General features: G+C 37.6%; 1 protein-coding gene across 3 annotated transcripts in view; it reads left to right on the forward strand.

The window, feature by feature from the left end:
• Window positions 1-19,894, forward strand: part of RB1 (RB transcriptional corepressor 1) — a 118,926-nt gene that overhangs the window by 57,538 nt on the left and 41,494 nt on the right. For 2 of the 3 annotated variants that reach the window (XM_068984304.1, XM_068984303.1), the window contains exons 14-17: window positions 635-691; window positions 775-806; window positions 890-966; window positions 1,945-2,141. In XM_068984304.1, coding sequence (XP_068840405.1) covers window positions 635-691; window positions 775-806; window positions 890-966; window positions 1,945-2,141 — 363 coding nt within the window. Of the gene's footprint in view, window positions 1-634; window positions 692-774; window positions 807-889; window positions 971-1,944; window positions 2,142-19,894 lie in introns of all 3 variants that reach the window. The other variant, XM_068984302.1, reaches the window with a different exon arrangement.

A 19,894-nucleotide genomic window follows, 5' to 3' on the forward strand; every position in this document is an offset into this window, starting at 1 on the left:
GGAAAGGTACTATTCTCTTAATCCTGGAGAGCTATCTTAACTACATGTACTAGGTCACAGAAGTGTTGCATTCATGTGTAAAATGGTTAGAACAGTACTAGGTTCCCCACTGGCTCAGATGGTAAAGAATCAGTGTGCAATACAGTGGACCCAGATTCAGTCCCTGGGTTGGGAAGATCCCCTCGAGAAGGGAATGGCTACCCACTACAGTATTCTTGCCTGTAGAATCCCATGGACAGAGGAGCCTGGTGGGCTACAGTCCCTGGGGTCGTAGAGAGTTGGACATGACTGAGCAACTAACACTAACATATAATATATTCTTAGTACATATATATCTGTTACGATGTAGACTGAAGTAGGAATGTAGGAAAACCATATACTGGACCCCTCCTCTTGAAAATTTATCAGGAATGTGAAAACCGTCATTTTATATGGGGTCGCAGAGAGTCGGACTCAACTGAGTGACCAGCACTTTCAGTTTCCTCAGTTTTAGACAAGCTAGCTTTTGTGCTCTCTTGGTAGCCATATTTCTAAGAAGGGTCAGAGATGTGTCTCAGGGCAAAACTTTTTAAAAATTAGTAATTGTTATGTTTTCTAAAATAGTGGGATCTGATATTTTTTTATTTCTTTGTAGCGATACAAACTTGGAGTCCGATTGTATTACCGAGTAATGGAATCCATGCTTAAATCAGTAAGTTTAAAAGAACATAATAGAAAAAAAAATTAATTGCTAATGCAAAGAAGGCTTCAGTTAATTTTTTAAATCTGTTTTAGGAAGAAGAACGATTATCCATTCAAAATTTTAGGTAAATTTTTGTTTTAGTAAAACAATTTCTTTTTTTTTTTTATAAAAGTAAATGTTACAAAAATCATTCTTTTTTTCCTTTAGCAAACTCCTGAATGACAACATCTTTCATATGTCTTTGTTGGCATGCGCTCTTGAGGTTGTAATGGCTACCTATAGCAGTAAGTTAAATTTTAGTAAATAAACATTCTAGTTCAATTTAAAGTTTTAAAAAACTTATCTGAGGTGTTGTGTGGGTTTTTTTAGGAGGGTAGGAGATGGAGAAGTTAAGGAGAAGAAATGCATATTTAAATCATTATATACGAAAGAATGTAATTGGTCACCTTAGATCGGCTTGTGAACTTGGATTATTTCAAATCATCTTGGGAATGCTTTCACGAGGTCTCTATTTTGGTCTATACTGAGTCCAGGAAATGTACCTGTTAACCCCCTTTTAAAGACTTAGGAGATAGTAAAATCCCTGAGAAGTACTCTTGAGCAGCTTCCACTGATAAGGAAGCACTGCCACATATATATATTCAGTGGTTATGAGACCAAAGGTTGGAACTGAAATCTGCCAGATAAATGGAACAGAGGCACCAATAGTGGTTTTTTAAAATACAATTTTCAACATGTATTATTACTTTGCAAATAATCTTGCGACTCTCAAAAAAGTTTTGTTTGTAAAAAACAAAAGAAAAAAATTTGTCTAAGGATACACGTATATTACATAACTAATATAACCAAGAAATGCACAATTGAAACAGATTTTTCTAACCAAATTATCAAAATCTAAACAATCACTTCCCCTCTTTATCAACGATTAATGAGACAGTTAAATGGATATGCCAGTGCATTACTGGTTGGATGTTAAGCCTGTCCCTGATACAAATTTAGAATATTTAAATCTTTGAAAATTTGATATAAGCTATGAGCCTTCTGTCTAAAAGAGACATACATCATATGCCCTCAGACTTGGGAAGCCTATTTCTTAGGAGTCTGTGGACTCCAGAATAAAAAATTCTGTTTTAAATAAATTTTTTTGTTTAGCCTTTCTAGTGTGTTTTAATTTTTTGTTTAATAAAACCTTTGAACTGAAAAATAATGTAATTGAAGACTTTCTGTTTCATTCCTAAGTTATGTTTTTCTTTCATTTTTAGGAAGTATGTCTCAGAGCCTGGATACTGGGACAGATCTATCCTTCCCATGGATTCTGAATGTATTTAACTTAAAAGCTTTTGATTTTTACAAAGTGATTGAAAGTTTCATCAAAGCAGAAGCCAACCTGACCAGAGAAATGATTAAACATTTAGAACGATGTGAACATCGGATCATGGAGTCCCTTGCATGGCTCTCAGTAAGTAACTAGCTGAAATAGTTAAAGATGTTTATATGCATATGGATAACAGTTATCTGTTAGTGAGATGTATTTGTTAAAATTTCCCTCGAGCAAATATGCGATTTAATGATTTCCAAGTAGAGCCCAAGAATCAAGTGAAATATTATCAATAGAATGTGTCTTTGAGCTCTCCAGACTATCTCATATAGGAATTTATTATGAATTGCTTTTCTTAAAGCTTGGCACTTCAAAACAAAGCAGAATTCTTTAATGTATTTGGGGACGTTATTTAAAGTAGGAGTGTCATGTTTGAAAATTTAAATGTCTGGTCTTAAATTTCAACAGAATAATTTTTAAAAAATTGACAGGCTATTGAGATGATTTAAAAGTACAAATTTTTATTTCAATTTAATTTGATTTTTTTTGTCCCTTTGTTAAACATAATCTAAAATCTACACAGGTGTAGTTATTGCTTATAGCACTGTATGGGCAAAAAGAATATTCTAGGTAGTCTATTTATAGCATATAAGCTATTGATAAAGCTTTATTTAAAGAAAGGTTATATTTCCTATGTAGTAATAATAAAACATTTATATGAAGTACTTCTCTTATGCTCTTTAAATCTTCATAGTTGGGCAATACTTTGTTAATCATCAGGTTTGTAGATTGATATACAGTTGGTTTCTTTTGAAACTGTTGCGTGCTAAGCTTACATCTTTTCATTTCTATCAGCATATAGAAATGACAGTGAAAAAATTAAGGCTTTAGTTATATTAGAATCTTAATCTTCATGTAAACGTAGTTTTAAATTTTTTTATATTTTAAAAATGTAATGGCTAAGAGATAACTTGTTTCTTCGTGCTTTTCTTGTATTGCTGTATAGACAGAGAGGATAGAAAAGGAGAGAAGTAGGGGAAGTTGATAGACATTGTATTGCTATGATTGAATTGGGTAAGTCTTTTATATAAAAGCTTCTGCTTTGTAAAAAAAAGGAGTAGTTAGGAGAAAACTCTCAGAATCTGGGGGTTCAGTGAAAGTAGCAAAAATAAACACATAGATCAATAAACGGAGTAAACAGAGTGCTTTTCAGAGGGTGCCATGCCCGCTTTTCCTAGAAACTGAGATCAAGACATTACTGTATCATCTGAAAGTGACTATTCTTATTTCTTTTAGAGAACTTTATTTCTGTCGATGCACATCTGCTATATGCCTGGCGTTGAGGTAGATATTGTGAGGATATAGAAGAGATATGAGCTCTGAAAATTATAGAGGAAGTAGTAGAAATTTACTGTTGAAAATTGCTTGTGTTCAAGCCTGTTGAGTTCAGTTACTGGTATTCTAGGATTCTAAACAATATTCCTTTATTTTTGAGAATTTTTGGAGGAAAAGTAACATGCACAAAGTCTGGTCAAGGGTACAGTTTTTTAATAATAGAGTAGTGTGGACTTCATAAGCCTCTGAATTTAAATTCTAACTTTGGTATTTCTAGGGGATGAGATTATAGACTACTTTTAGTGTTTGAATTTTTAAAAAATCAATACATACTGCTGTTTTAATCATAAACAGAACAGAGTGGTGGTGGGTAACTATGAACATAAGTCATGCCACACAACATAATATGTGAGTCTTTCCTGTGAGAATAATTAACACTTCAGAGAGTGGGCATACCATAGATAAGTTTGAGCTTTCACAGACTGTAGGATTTTTTTCTTTATTGAAGTATAACGTATATACAGAAAAGCATATATCACAAGTTGTACTAAAAAGGATTTTTTACAAATAGAATGTACCCACATTGCTAACATATAGATCAAGAATCAGAGCAATTCAGCATACCTATGATACCAAAATCCAGATCAAGAATCAGAGCAAACCTGCTTGGTTTTTTGTTTCTGTATTATAGTCAGAATCTGTCACTGAACTGAGGATATTTATGAGAACATATTCACAGGGAAACAACAAGTGAGATGCTACTTACTTTACTCATTGGTAATTTAATGAAAGAAAGAACATAATTTTACTTTTAATGGTTACATGGGAAAAGGGTTGAGTACCTTTACTGCACAGTCTTGAGAAATAGTAAATCAAGAACAGAATAACTTTAAGAAGGCATAAGCACACTTCTGTTTTTTTTTTCATCCCAGAGAGATTAACAGGCAATGTATGAATATAAAATGCTAAATAATCTATTGAAAAACATAGTGAAATCTTGTCCTCTGGAAATCTGGAAGATTAGGGGTGGTTTAAAATGAACCATGCCTAAGCATTGGGCCAAATGACTTACAGACATTTCGGCCTCTTAAATCTGTTAAGCAGTTTATCATGCCAGTAGATGATGAGGTGAGATTTGGATATTTTATTTTCAGTATATTCAGACTGTGTTAGATTTTTTCAGTTATATCTTTGTAAACTGAAATAGACCAGGTAGTTTATTCTCAAAATGGTCTTTTTTGTGGACTTCTGTGGATTTTTCCTCTTGATCTACACACATGTGTGGCTACCTTAACACTGTTTCTCTCACAGCCACCAGAGAAATTTTTTATAAATGCAGAACAACTCTCATGATTCCAATTCCTCAGATGAAAAATCTTTTGTAAGGAATCTGTACCTCTGGTAATATGGAGGGAGACCATACCATATGACTCCTCACAAAAAAATACAACTATAAAACCTGTGCACACTCAGTTGTGCCTGACTCTTTGAGACCCCATGGACTTTTGAGACCCCATGGACTGTAGCCCACCAGGCTCCTCTGTCCGTTAGATTTTCCAGACAAAAATACTGGATGGATTGCCATTTCCTTCTTCAAGGGATCTTCCTGACCCAGGGGTGGAACCCACAGCTTCTGTGTCTCCTGATTTGCAGGCAGATTCTCTTCCACTGAGTCACTGACCTTTTAGAGCAGACAGCTGAGTTAAGAAATGGAGTAAGGGTGCTGTGGGTTAAGAAATGGAGTAAGGGTGTTGTGGGCCTGGGTAGGAAGCTTTTAGCCTGGGGCTGGGAGGTATAGGGGGAAGCAAAATGGCTGTCTGAGGAGGCCTTACAAATAGCTGTGAAAAGAAGAGACATAAAGCAAGGAGAAAAGGAAATATACCCGTTTGAATGTAGAGTTCCAAAGAATAGCAAGGAGAGATAAGAAAGCCTTCCTCAGTGATCAGTGCAAAGAGATAGAGGAAAACAACAGAATGGGAAAGACTTGAGATCTCTTCAAGAAAATTAGAGATACCAAGGGAACATTTCATGCAAAGATGAGCTCAATAAAGGACAGAAATGGTGTGGACCTAACAGAAGCAGAGGATATCAAGAAGAGGTGGCAAAAATACACAGAAGAACTGTACAAAAGGGATCTTCACGACCCAGATAATCACAAAGAAGTGATCACTCACACTCACCTACAGCCGAACATCCTGGAATGTGAAATCAGGTGGGCCTTAGGAAGCATCACTACGAACAAAGCTAGTGGAAGTGATGGAATTCCAGTTGAGCTATTTCAGATCTTAAAAGATGATGCTGTGAAAGTGCTATACTCAGTATGTCAGCAAATTTGGAAAGCTCAGCAGTGGCCACAGGACTGGAAACGGTCAGTTTTCATTCCAATCCCAAAGAAAGGCAATGCCAAAGAATGCTCAAACTACCGCACAATTGCACTTATCTCACATGCTAGTAAAGTAATGCTCAAAATTCTCCAAGCCAGGCTTCAACAATACATGAACCCTGAACCTCCAGATGTTCAAGCTGGTTTTAGAAAAGGCAGAGGAACCAGAGATCAAATTGCCAACATCTGCTGGATTGTTGAAAAAGCAAGAGAGTTCCAGAAAAACATTTATTTCTGCTTTATTGACTGCCAAAGCCTTTGACTATGTGGATCATAACAAACTGTGGAAAATTCTGAAAGAGATGGGAATACCAGATCACCTGACCTGCCTCATGAGAAACCTATATGCAGGTCAGGAAGCAACAGTTAGAACTGGACATGGAACAACAGACTGGTTCCAAATAGGAAAAGGAGTGTGTCAAGGCTATGTTTTGTCACCCTGCTTATTTAACTTATATGCAGAGTACATCATGAAAAATGCTGGGCTGGAAGAAGCACAAGCTGGAATCAAGATTGCCAGGAGGAATATCAATAACTCAGATATGCAGATGATACCACCCTAACGGCAGAAAGTGAAGAAGAACTAAAGAGCCTCTTGATGAAAGTGAAAGAGGAGAGTGAAAAAGTTGGCTTAAAGCTCAACATTCAGAAAATGAAGATCATGACATCTGGTCCCATTACTTCATGGGAAATAGATGGGGAAACAGTGGAAACAGTGGCTGACTTTATTTTTGGGAGGCTCCAAAATCACTGTGGATGGTGATTGCATCCATGAAATTAAAAGACGTTTGCTCCTTGGAAGAAAAGTTATGACAAAGCTAGACAGCATATTGAAAAGCAGAGACATTACTTTGCCAACAAAGGTCCATCTAGTCAAGGCTATGGTTTTTCCAGTAGTCATGTATGGATGGGAGAGTTGGACTGTAATGAAAGCTGAGCACTGAAGAATTGATGCTTTTGACCTGTGGTGTTCGAGAAGACTCTTGAGAGTCCCTTGGACTGCAAGGAGTTCCAACCAGTCCATCCTGGGTGTTCATTGGAGGGACTGATGCTGAAGCTGAAACTCCAGTACTTTGGCCACCTGATGCGGAAAGCTGACTCATTTGAAAAGACCCTGATGCTGGGAGGAATTGGGGGCAGGAGGATAAGGAGATGACAGAGGATGAGATGGTTGGATGGCATCACCGACACAATGGACATAGGTTTGGGTGGACTCCGGGAGTTGGTGATGGACAGGGAGGCCTGGCGTGCTGCGATTCATGGGGTCACAAAGAGTCAGACAGGACTGAGTGACTGAACTGAACTGAACTGAGTGCCAGTGGGAAAATCTCAGGCTTTCTGACTAGGGAAACTGGAAAACTGAAACAACCATGGACTGTTGCCTGCCAGGCTCCTCTGTCCGTGGAATTCTCCAGGCAAAGTTACTGGTGTGGGTTGCCATTCCTCTCTCTGGGGGATCTTCCTGACACAGAGATTGAACCCTGCTCTCCTGAATTGCAGGCAGATTCTTTACTGACTGAGCCACCAGCAAAGCCTGTCTCAAAGTGGCTTTCAGTTCAGTTCAGTTCAGTCGCTCAGTCGTGTCCAACTCTTTGCGACCCCATGAATTGCAGCACGCCAGGCCTCCCTGTCCATCACCAACTCCCAGAGTTCACTCAGAATCATGTCCATTGAGTCCATGATGCCATCCAGCCATCTCATCCTCTGTCGTCCCCTTCTCCTCCTGCCCCCAATCTCTCCCAGCATCAGAGTCTTTTCCAATGAGTCAACTCTTTGCATGACGTGGCCAAAGTACTGGAGTTTCAGCTTTAGCATCATTCCTTCCAAAGAAATCCCAGGGCTGATCTCCTTCAGAATGGACTGGTTGGATCTCCTTGCAGTCCAAGGGACTCTCAAGAGTCTTCTCCAACACCACAGTTCAAAAGTATCAATTCTTCGGCGCTCAACCTTCCTCACAGTCCAATTCCCACATCCATACATGACCACTGGAAAAACCATAGCCTTGACTAGATGGACCTTAGTTGGCAAAGTAATGTCTTTGCTTTTGAATATGCTATCTAGGTTGGTCATAACTTTTCTTCCAAGGAGTAAGCATGTTTTAATTTCATGGCTGCAATCACCATCTACAGTGACTTAGAGCCCCCCCCCCCCAAAAAAAATAAAGTCTGACACTGTTTCCAATGTTTCCCCATCTATTTCCCATGAAGTGATGGGACCGGATGCCATGATCTTAGTTTTCTGAATGTTGAGCTTTAAGCCAACTTTTTCACTCTCCTCTTTCACTTTCATCAAGAGGCTTTTTAGTTCCTCTTCACTTTCTGCCATAAGGGTGGTGTCATCTGCATATCTGAGGTTATTGATATTTCTCCCGGCAATCTTGATTCCAACTTGTGCTTCTTCCAGTCCAGCGTTTCTCATGATGTACTCTGCATAGAAGTTAAATAAGCAGGGTGACAATATACAGCCTTGACACACTCCTTTTCCTATTTGGAACCAGTCTGTTGTTCCATGTCCAGTTCTAACTGTTGCTTCCTGACCTGCATAGAGGTTTCTCAAGAGGCAGGTCAGGTGGTCTGGTATTCCCATCTCTCTCAGAATTTTCCACAGTTGATTGTGATCCACACAGTCAAAGGCTTTGGCATAGTCAATAAAGCAGAAATAGATGTTTTTCTGGAACTCTCTTGCTTTTTCGATGATCCAGCGGATGTTGGCAATTTGATCTCTGGTTCCTCTGCCTTTTCTAAAACCAGCTTGAGGCAAAAGATGTGACTTGAAACAGAAGCTGCTGGTGAATAAACAGTTTACAACTCAAGTTCAGTAAAAATAATTACCTGCTTTAAGACAAAGAAACAAAAAATACTCATTTGAGAAAAATAGCAGAATCCAGAATCTTTACAACTTAAACATTTATGGTGTTCAGGATACAGTTGTATAATTACCCAGCTTACAGAGAGGGTCAAAGGAATCAAATGTATGTTTTTAGTGTGGGAATTTTAAGTAAATATTTGATGATTGCAAGGCTTCTTTTAGAAGCTTTGTCTCTTCCTTTTTTTCTTATCAGATGTTTAAAGTATGGTCTGTGATCCCCTGGTGATCCCAGAAAACATTTTAGGGGAGCTGCAGTGTGAAAGCTATTTTCATATTACTGTTAAGATGTTATTTCTTTTTTTCACTCTGTTGACGTTTATGCCAATGCCATTTATTCCAAAACTTTTGGAACCTTTGTGCCGAATTAGAGCAGTAGCATTAAACCATTTGTGGGTTTTTTTTTTTTTTTCCAGCTTTTTATTTTGTGTTTGGGTATAGCTGATTAACAGTGTTATGGTAGTTTCTGGTGAACAGCGAAGGGGTTCTGGTGATCAGCCACATATATACTTGTATGCGTTCTGCCCCTAAGTCCCCTCCCCTCCAGGTTTGTGGTCAGTGTATTCTTCATCACCACAAACTTTCAGTTAAAAAAGAAACAACGTAAAACATGCTTGTTGTCATTTAATAACATCATTGATGAACCAGATAAAAGTATTTATTTTATATAATCTGTATTCTCAAGTACAGTGTGGTTGAAAACAGCTAATGATAAACGTTGCCAGTGATAAGTTTTGAGTTCTCAAGGGGAAATTAGAATTTTGATAATCTTGTATTCACTGTAAGCAGAATAGCTTCCCAGTACATCAAAGACTTTTCTGATGAATTCAGTGGTAGTGTTAGTAAATGTGATTGTTCAACATTACATAAAGAGATTCATCAGCATTGTAAGATCTATGCATCATGCTATAAAATCATACATGAGTAAGAAGTTTATTCAGAGTTTAAGGTCTTTGATAGATAGAGCAATGGTTTTTAAGGTCTCAGAATGTGAAGTTTAACTCATGAATTAAAATTCATGAAAATTAAGATTAAAAATTCAATGAAAATTAAAATTCATGAAAATTACTTCCAATTTCACATTGCAGTTAACCTTTAAGAAACTACTGCTTGTTGAGTTTTAGGGTAGTGTCAAAAAAGAATATCCTTTATTATCTGAAGAGTCTATTAAAATACTCCTTCTTTTTTCAACTACATGTTGTGTGAGGCCAGATATTCTTATACTTCAAACAGACAACACATTTCAATGAAGGAAATACAGAAGCAGATATGAGAATTCAGGTCTGTTGTATAGGCTAGATATTAAAAGGATTTGCAGGATTGTAAAGCTCTGCCACTGTTTTCATTTTTTGTTTATTTAGGGAAATAGAGTTAGGCTCCATGAAAATGTTAGCTCTGTTAACATGTAGCAAGCTTCAGTTCACTTCAGGTCAGTTGCTCAGGCACGTCCGATTCTTTGCAGCGCTGGACTGGAGCATGCCAGGCCTCCCTGTCCATCACCAACTCCTAGAGCTTACTCAAACTCATGTCCATAGCAAGCTTATTTTGGTTATTTCAGATAAATTGTATTCTTAAAATTTTTTCAGTTTTAATTATACTTGAGTTCAGTTCGGTCACTCAGTTGTATCCAACTCTTTGTGACCCCATGAACTGCAGCACGCCAGGCCTCCCTGTCCATCACCAACTCCCAGAGTTCACTCAGACTCATGTCCGTCGAGTCAGTGATGCCATTCAGCCATCTCATCCTCTGTCGTCCCCTTCTCCTCCTGCCCTCAATCCCTCCCAGCATCAGGGTCTTTTCCAATGAGTTAACTCTTCACACGAGGTGGCCAAGGTATTGGAGTTTCAGCTTCATCATCAGTCCTTCCAATGAACACCCAGGACGAATCTCCTTTAGGATGGACTGGTTGGATCTCCTTGCAGTCCAAGGGACTCTCAAGAGTCTTCTCCAACACCACATTTCAAAAGCATCAATTCTTTGGCACTCACACTTTCTTCACAGTCCAATTCCCACATCCATACATGACCACTGAAAAAACCATAGCCTTGACTAGATGGACCTTTGTTGGCAAAGTAATGTCTCTGCTTTTTAATATGCTGTCTAGGTTGGTCACAGCTTTTCTTCCAAGGAGCAAGTGTCTTTTAATTTCATGGCTGCAGTCACCATCTACAGTGATTTTAGAGCCCCCCAAAAGAAAGTCTGACACTGTTTCCTCTGCTTCCCCGTCTATTTCCCATGAAGTGATGGGACCAGATGCCATGATCTTAGTTTTCTTAATTAACTTTAAATTTAATTATTAACACAGTAATATTGCATGCGTACTAAGTCATTTCAGTCATGTCCAACATTTTGTGACTCTATGGACTGTAACCCGCCAGGGTCTTTTGTCCAAGGGGCTCTCAAATGTTGATAGACACACTCACTTGAACAAAAACTTCTGGGTCCTCAGTAATTTAAGAATGTTAAAAGATGCTGAGTCCAAAATATTTTGAGAATACTTTCCTTATATTCTGTTCTCAATTCAGACGTCTCTGTTTACTGTTACTCACACATCCATGTTTGTCTGTGCCTGTCTCTGAGTCTTTGTTCACTTCATAAGCTCCACCTGAAATACTTTCCCCTTTTTATTTACCAGATTTTCAGGTCTGCTTCCACTTTGCCTTTTGAGACCATCCTAAGTCTATAGTCATTCTTTCCTCCTTTGCAGTCTTACAGTGTTGATCAATACTACTTCCTGGTCATTTATAAACTGTATCTTATTACATGTGTGTGTTCCATTTTAAATGGGTTAATGTATGGGAAAAGCACTTGGAGCAGCGTCTCTGGCTTTGTATTATAAGATATGGCAGTTAATTACACGAGTGAGAATGAAGGACAGAGAAAGGGTCAACGTTAAGGCAGTGTCATTCATTAAAGATAGCTGGAATTGAATGAGATTTCCTTGGAGGTGAAATTTGATTATGTTGAGCTTGAATTGCTTGTAGATCATCAAGTAAAGGAGTCAAGAGGCAGTTGGGTATGTGTGTCTGGAGTTTAGGAAGGAAATTCTAGGCCAGGAACAGAAACCTGAGAGCTGCTGGCACATATATAGTAACAGAAATTACCACCTTTTATTGACAGTTTATCTTGTGTCACCCACACTATGGTGAGTACTTATCTCATTTGACTTTTATAATAATCCATGAGGTATTATTCTTCTAAATGAGGGAAATAATGCTTAGAGAAGTTTAATAACTTACCCTAAACCATATAAGCTAAACGGCAGAGCTTATGGCTCAAACACAGGTCTCTCTGGCTCCAAAACTATAAATCCCTGTGTTTTACCAAATGACTAAAGTTTAGGAAATAGAATAAAGTCACTTAACAGGAGAGTGTAGTACAAAAAGAGAATGTAATTTAGGACAGAATCCTAAGGAGCACCAACAGTTAAGGGGTAGACAGAAAACAGAAGCCTACAAAAGAGATCAAATCAAGGAATCCTCCTGTCACTAAGGAAAAATATCAGCAGTGGTGTCAGAAAGAGAGAATGAAAAGGTCTGAGTGCTTGCTGTTTCAGATACTGTGGGGGAAGTCAGTAGCAACTGAAGAGTGGCTATTAGTTTCGGCAACAAGGAAGCCGCTGGTGAAGGTAGCAAGGACTGTCGGAAGTGATGTGGGAGCAGAAGTAGATCTCAGTGGAATTTGGCTGAGCTTTGAGTGAGAAATAACGTGGAGACAGTGGTTATAAATAGTTTCTACCAGTTTTATCTGTAAAGGGAAGTAAAGGTATAGCTGGAGGTACGTGAGGCAGCAGGATAATTATTTTTCAAGATGGGAAAGGAAGGATTAAATGTTGATGTAAGTGAGTTATCTATTGCTGAATGGCACATTAGTGGCTTAAAACAATCCTTTTATTTTGCTTATGATTCTGTGGGTCAGGAATCTGGGAAGAGCTAGACTGGACAGTTCCTCCCAGACCATGCGGTGTCAGCTGGGGTCTGGGGCAAGATTCACTTCTAAAATGTTTCTTAGAAGTCTGGTACCTTGCTCCTGCCTGGTATGTGCTGACCTCTCCCTCCCTTTGTTTTTTTTTCCCCCTCCTCATCTTATCCTCCTGAGTTCTCATATGAGAAACTGTGCATCTCATAGCATTCGACTGAAGCGACTTAGCAGCAGCAGCAGCAGCATAGCATTTTTGGTTTTATAGTAGTTGCCCTTCTTACAGAGCAGCTCTTTATCTCTAGTTTTAAGCAATTTGATTAAGATGTGCCTTAATTCAGTTTTTTTCCTGTTTCTCTTGCTTGGCGTTCTACTTCGAAATGTGGGCTTATAGATTGCATCAAATCTGGGGCTGTTATTTTCTCAAAATGTTTTTGTTGACTCCTCTCACCCCTTCCTGCAGGGATTCTGGTCACACATGTATTAAGTCACTTAAAATTGTCCCACTGCTCCCTGATGCTCTGGTTGCTGTCCAAGATGTTTTTGTTTCTGTTTCACTTGAAATTGTTTCTATTACACCTGTCTTCAAGTTCATTAATTTTTTTCTTTGGAAATGTCTTATTTGCTGTTAATTCCATCTACTGTGCTTTTAATCTTAGGTATTAGATTTTTCATCTCTAGAATCTGATTTGAATCCTTTTCTAAATCATTCATATCTCTCTTCAGCATTTCTGTGCTTTCCTTTACATTCAACATCTGGAATATAGTTATAATAATTATTTTAAAGTCCCTGTCCACTAATTCTAATATCTATATCTTTTTAGTACTGTCTATTGACTGATACTTCTCTTTTGAAGGGTCTTTTTTTGGAGGGGAGGTGCTGCTTGGTAACTTTTTATTGGATGCCAGGCCTTGTGAATTTTACCTTAGTGGTCCTGGGTATTTTCATATTCCTTTCACTATTCTTGTGTCTTGGGACACAGTTTAGTTACTTGGAAGCGTTTGATCCTTTAAAGGCTTTTATTTTTTCTAGACAAAGCCAGTCTTTAATCTTATGACTAATTTTCCCCCACTCTTGAGGCAATCCCCTTCTAGTTGCTCTACCTGGTGTCTCATACATTACAAGGTTTTTCCAGACTGGCTGGTGGAAATCAGAACTCTTCTTGGCCCTGGAATGGTTCTGCTGCTTCTCACGCTTCTTTTTTTGGCCTCCAGTAGTTTGCAGGCGGTGATCAGGACTGGGGTAAAGACCAAGAGTAACTCTCTGCAGACTCCTGGAGCGCTCTCTTTGCAACTCTCTCTTTTCTGTGTAAGTCTCTCCTCTGCTACTCTGTCCTGCTAGTTTTCCTGATTTCTCTGTCTTGAATTCTCAATTCTGTTTCTTCAACCAGCGAGACCACTGAGGTCTATTTCAGTTTCTCCTCCCTGACTCGTAACCTGGGAAGTCTCCAGGCAAAGGTGGAGCTTAAGCATTTGCTTTTTTTTCCCCCAGGAATTACTGTCTTATACTGCTTGTCCTATTACTAGCCTGTACTCAGTGTCTAAAAACTATTATTTATGTTGTTTGATTTTGTAGTTAAGACAAATCTGGTCTCTGTTCCTTTATCACAGCCAGAAGAGTTATATATAGTATTTAGTGATTGATAAAGATTTTTGAATATGTATACTTAAAGAATATTTAGGGTTTCATTTCTATTTTCCTGTATTAAATGCATCATATCTTCTGAATAATAGTATTTCGGAGGATACTTATTATATGGAGAATGTAGAAGTATTAGTAATTAATTGTTGTATTAAATTTTAATAAATCATAAGAAAGCTGAGCCTCCTCTAAATGCCATCAAATATAGCTGACTCATTAAATTGGATTCTATTGTGTGTGGTTTTTTTTTTTTGTAGTCACTACACATCAGCAAGTTTCTTCATTCAGTTGCAAAAATATTGGACCAGAGCACTTCTATATAAGAAAAGATTAAAAATGTTTCCTTTTTTTTAAACTATTTTTCCAAAATTTAAATTAAGGCCTCTTTTGTACATCAGTACAGTTGTAATGAATAGCTTTTATTTTTAGAGTCCTGATTTAATGACACACTTGTAAACAAATTTTTAAGCTTCTTTGGTATTCTTTTGAAATGTCAAACTTGACAGGAAATGAACACAAAAGGGAGAAAAGCCTGTGGCTCTGAAAAAGCCAAAAAGGATATCTGTTGTGTATTTGGATGGTAGATCATTAACCTCTGGTGCACTTTGCACAATGGTTTTAGTATTTACCATTAGACGTTAGTTTTTTTCAAAAGTTATATTTTACAAAGAGCAATGTCTCAGGAAGGCAAATGAATTGTAAGATAATGATTAAGCTGTATTTAACACTTAAAAAAATAAGGATGGTGAGGTAATATGATGTCATATACTATATTTATACAGCAACCATGCTACTATAATGAAAAATGCTTTATGTTGGGTTTTTTTAAAGCTCCTCATGAGTTTTTTTTAAGTAAGCATATATTTATCTTTTTTCCAGCAAAACATTTTAGTTTTTAAAAATCTGATTCTTTCTGAAAACATCACTGTGGTTTTATGTTTCTCGTTCTGACCCAGGATACTCCTAATTTCTTGCTCTTAATTCCCATGGTTAAGTAGGTGCTTTCAAGTGATTTAGAATATTTGACTTTACCTTTCAAAGCTAAAATTATTTTATTTTGTTCTACATACACCTTTGCTTCCCAATATTTGTATTTTTACATTTTACTTTTCAAGTCATCAGGGCTTGAATACCGAACATTTTTTTCTTCTTTTTCTCTGTAGTTTTATAGAGTCTTGTAATATAAAACGTTGTTGTTCAGTCACCAAGTCGTGTGCAACTCTTTGCGACTCCATGGACTGCAGCACGTCAGGCTTTCCTGTCCCTCACCGTCTCTTGGAGTTTGCCCAAGTTCATGTCCATTGAATCAGTGATACCATCCAACCATCTCATTGTCTGTTGCCCTCTTCTCCTTCTGCCTTCAGGTTTTCCCAGCATCAGGGTCTTTTCCAGTGAGTCAACTGTTTACATCAGGTGGCCAAAGTATTGGAGCTTTAGCTTCAGCATCTGTCCTTCCACAAGATTATTCACGGTTGATTTCCTTTAGGATTGACTGGTTTGATCTTGCTTTCCAAGGGACTCTCAAGAGTCTTCTCTAAGAAGTTTTCTAACCACAGTTCAAAAGCATCAGTTAAAGTTGATCAGTAATTATAAATACAGAAACCAAAAAAAAAAAAAAAATTACCATGTGTCATATTTATTTAGTATGTTAAATATCTATTTTCATTTACATTTTCCTAGATCATATCATTACCTTCTTACCTTGAACATACCATTATAGACTCCTGCCTGGTCTCCCAGCTTTGGTACTACCCTGCATTCTATAGTTTGGTGCTGAGTGAATATTCTTAAATGCTTTTTCATGCAATGTTCCTGTTCAGAAACCCACAGTAGCTCCCATTGCCATTAGATAAATGCAGCCTTTTTACTCTGGTTGTGATAATTGGACCCTGCCGTACCTTTCTAGCCTTCTGCTATTCTTCAAGCACTCTCTATGTTTATTGTTGTTTTGGTTTGTTTTTCTTAATTTTTTTTATTGGAGTATCCTTCCTTTGCAACATGGTGAAACACTGTTCAGAGAGTTCTTTGATCTCTGGAGCAAACCACACTGACATAGTGAGAGTGAGTATGGCCTACTGTGGGAATCAGAAGACCTGACATTTAGAGCCTGCCTCTTCCACATATAAGTTAATGTCTCTGTCTTAGTTTCTTGCTTTGTAAATTGAGACAGACCAAAAAGATTTTAGTATTTCTAGCTCAAATATTTTATGATTCTACAAAACTATTTAAATGTTGAGAATTATTTGCCGCTGCTGAAGGTGTGCCACTACTTTAGATTGCTTCACAATGTATAAAATGTTGAAGAAACATTTTTCAAAAAAGGATAACAGAGAGGTCTCATTTCCCTGCTCTCCTTTACCTCAGTTTTCCCCAATTCTCTTTGGATCGTACCTGATATTTATCTATCAGTTATTTGAAAGGAATTGTACTTGCCCCAGCGAGGTATCTAATGACATGGGAAATAGCCCCTACCCTTAAAGAGACTTGGAACCTATAGGAAAGTAAATCATTGTGATATACTGTGAAATAAGATAAGCCATGAGGGTCAAAGGAGGGAGTGATCAATTGTAAGTGGATGGGAAAAAACTTAAACTGGCTGTGGAAATGTGGAAAGATATTTGGGGGGAAATTATGGACCACATTGGCAATGGTACATGAGTCCTGATTTAAGACTAGTAAATTAGTCTCAAAAGTCTGTTTTTAATCTCTTTAAAAGTGAAGAGCTAGCTCTCTTGGTAAATGAGATATTGTACAAAAGTGAATGTACAAGATAATTTTGTTGTTGTTATTCAGTCGCTAAGTCATGTCTGACTCTTTGCAACCCCATGGACTGCAGCACACCAAGCTTCCCTGTCCTTCACTATCTCCTGGAGTTTGCACAGATTCATGTCCATTGAGTCAGTGATGTCATCCAACCATCTCATCTTCTGTTGCTCCCTTCTCCTTATGCCCTCAATCTTTCCCAGCATCAGGGTCTTTTCCAGTGAGTCAGTTCTTCCAATCAGGTGGCCGAAGTAGAGTTCAACTTTAGCATTAGTCCTTCCAATGAATATTCAGGGTTGAATTTTTTTTATGCACTACTTAAAAATAAAATATATGTGTGTATATGTGTGCGTGTGTGTAAACACACAGGTTTTTTGAGGGAAATAATTTTGAAAGAGAATATATATGCTTTCTTGTCTTCTTCGGCAGAGTGTATTTAAAGTAATTTTACTTTTTGAGCTAGGGACATCATTATAGACATTACTATATTATTCATGGGTGAGAGTACCCATTTGCTTCTGGAAAATATTGTGCTCTTTACCCAGTGCTTTAATTTTTTTTCCTGCCTTCCCCCTCCCTTTCCTTGTGAATTATTCTGTATTTCTCACAATTTCAGATTCTGTCAGTCCGTGATGCCTGTTTTCTCCAACTTGCTTTCCTGAGCTAATTAAATCAGTATGTTCTATTGTAAATGCCCTTTGTACTTTTGGGTTTTTGGCACAGTTGATATTGATAATGTTCTTTTCTTCCTTCTAGGCAGAGGATTATTTTCTTAGTAGTATTTTTCAAACTTTACTATGCATGGAGATCTTATTAAAATAAATTTTCTTATCACGTGGTTCTAGGGCAGGACTTGAGATTCAGCATTTCTTACAGGCCCCCAGGTGCTTCTGATGTTGCTAGCCCGTGGACCACTCTTTAGAGTGGTCAAATCCTAGATGACTTTACATGATCTTGACTTTAAAGTAAAGTACTCTCTTGATTCTTTACACTGACTCCACAAAGTAGGTATAGGCGTGAATCTAATTTCCCATATGAGGAGGAACCTAGGAATCTGTGTCCCAGCTAGCAGCTCATTAGCCAAAGATGGATGGCAGCTAATACTCTTTGACTAGTTGCAGTGTGCTGTGCACCAAAAGTATTTGTCTAATTTAATTTTCATAATCATCCTGTGATGTTGTTAATACTGTTTTCGTTTTTCAAAAGTGGAAGCAGGCTCAGGAAGGTTAAGCAGTTTGTCTAGAGTCACCCACTTGGCATATGAACCCAGACTGGTTTGATTCCAGACTTCGTGTTAGTCTAGGAAAGTTCTCCTTTCATTGTACCACATTATTTCTGTTTATTCATTCACACTGTTTTTATTACCACTGTAGCATGTAGTCCAGCATAGAAGACAGTATAAAATGTTATTCTAAATGAAAATAATAGCATGTACGTTTTTTATCTTGAGTAACACGATGACTGTTTTGCCCTGGAGCTGGTTGGTACTGGAAACGGGAGAAAATGCAGCCCTTTGTGAGGCACTCCTTTGTGTGATGTACTGTCACCGTTGATCTACTAGATTCCTCAGCAAGAAAAGATGAGAAGACTTTACAAAGGGAGAAAACTAGATTTTAAAAGAAGTTACAATGCATCTGTATGTTCCGTTTATGTAACTCTCTGAATGATATTTTAATATAGTAATATAAGTATTTTTTTAAATCTGTAATTGTATATATAGTTTAGGGTTGAGAAAATTAAATATTTGAGTCAACTTTCAGGGAGATTGAAGGGAAGGGTGAGAGTGAGGTGAAATGGAAAACTAGGTCTCTTTATAGATGGAAATGTTAAAACTGAGTTCTTTCTGAGTTTTAAATGAAAAATTTCAGGTATGCCTAACATCTTCTGTAAGAATGAAAAAATGTAAAGTCCAAGAATGAAAAATAAAGGAAGGCAATATCTTAGAAATAAAATTTTTGATAGGGACCTTGTGTTCTACTAGTGAAGTAGTCTAGAGAGAAGTTAAAAAGAAAATACAGATATACAGAAAAAGCACAAAAATGAGGATAGTAACTTAGTTCATATGAACAATTATCCACTGAAATGCAAATAAGTGATTGCTTTATAAAGCTCTAAGTAAGCTCAATTTAATAAAGTAACTTTTCTTCATAATTGAACCATTGAAGAAGCAGTGAGGCATTAAGTGGTTTTTTATGTGGTTCTTCATATTTTAAAAAACTACGAACAGAAAACCCAAAGAAACTGAGATAGATAACTGTTATAAATTGTTCCACATCTTCTCCTGTATTGAATGTTCATGTGAACCTGAGTTCTTGATCCAGATCTGTTTATGGTTTTAAACATAAAATTTTTTCCATCTCTAGACCTTTGTTCAAGTGCCATCTTGTCTTGAGCCCGGGGCTTGACTCCTCAGTGTGTTCTTTACTCTATGCACTTGTCTCTTTTTTTAATCTTTGGAACACCCTGACACACATGAGAAGTTGCTCGAGTTCACTGTGGAGGGAAAGTATTCATGACTTGTCCATTCATGTCTCCCTTCCCCTCCCCCATCATTCATATGACACATTCTCCTTGTTCATGAACTGGCACAAAGGACTAAAGAAATTCAGGAACATAAAAATCTCAAACTCAGAAATGTCCCTTAGGTGGCTCATAGAAACTTGCTTTAGGAAGCAGTGCTTGTAAGCAGCTCGTCACTAGGTTCTTTGGAATCTGGTCATCATGCAGACCTACATCAGAATGACCCTCACTTATGCATGTTACATTCCAGTGTAGAAGTGACAGTAGGTAACATTGTGTTCACTCATTTACTTCGGACAAATGTATGAAGATAGATGCTCTCGTTACCACCGCTTCATGGATGAAAAATCAGAGGCACAGAGAAATTAAGAACGTTTCCCCTATCCACAAAACTAAGTTGATAGCAGAGCTAGAATTTTGACTCAGACTGGTTTGGTCCCAGAGATGGTACTTTCAACCTTTGTGCT

The sequence above is a fragment of the Capricornis sumatraensis genome, chromosome 12 (assembly GCF_032405125.1).
Source record: "Capricornis sumatraensis isolate serow.1 chromosome 12, serow.2, whole genome shotgun sequence".
Classification (NCBI taxonomy): Eukaryota; Metazoa; Chordata; class Mammalia; order Artiodactyla; family Bovidae; genus Capricornis; species Capricornis sumatraensis.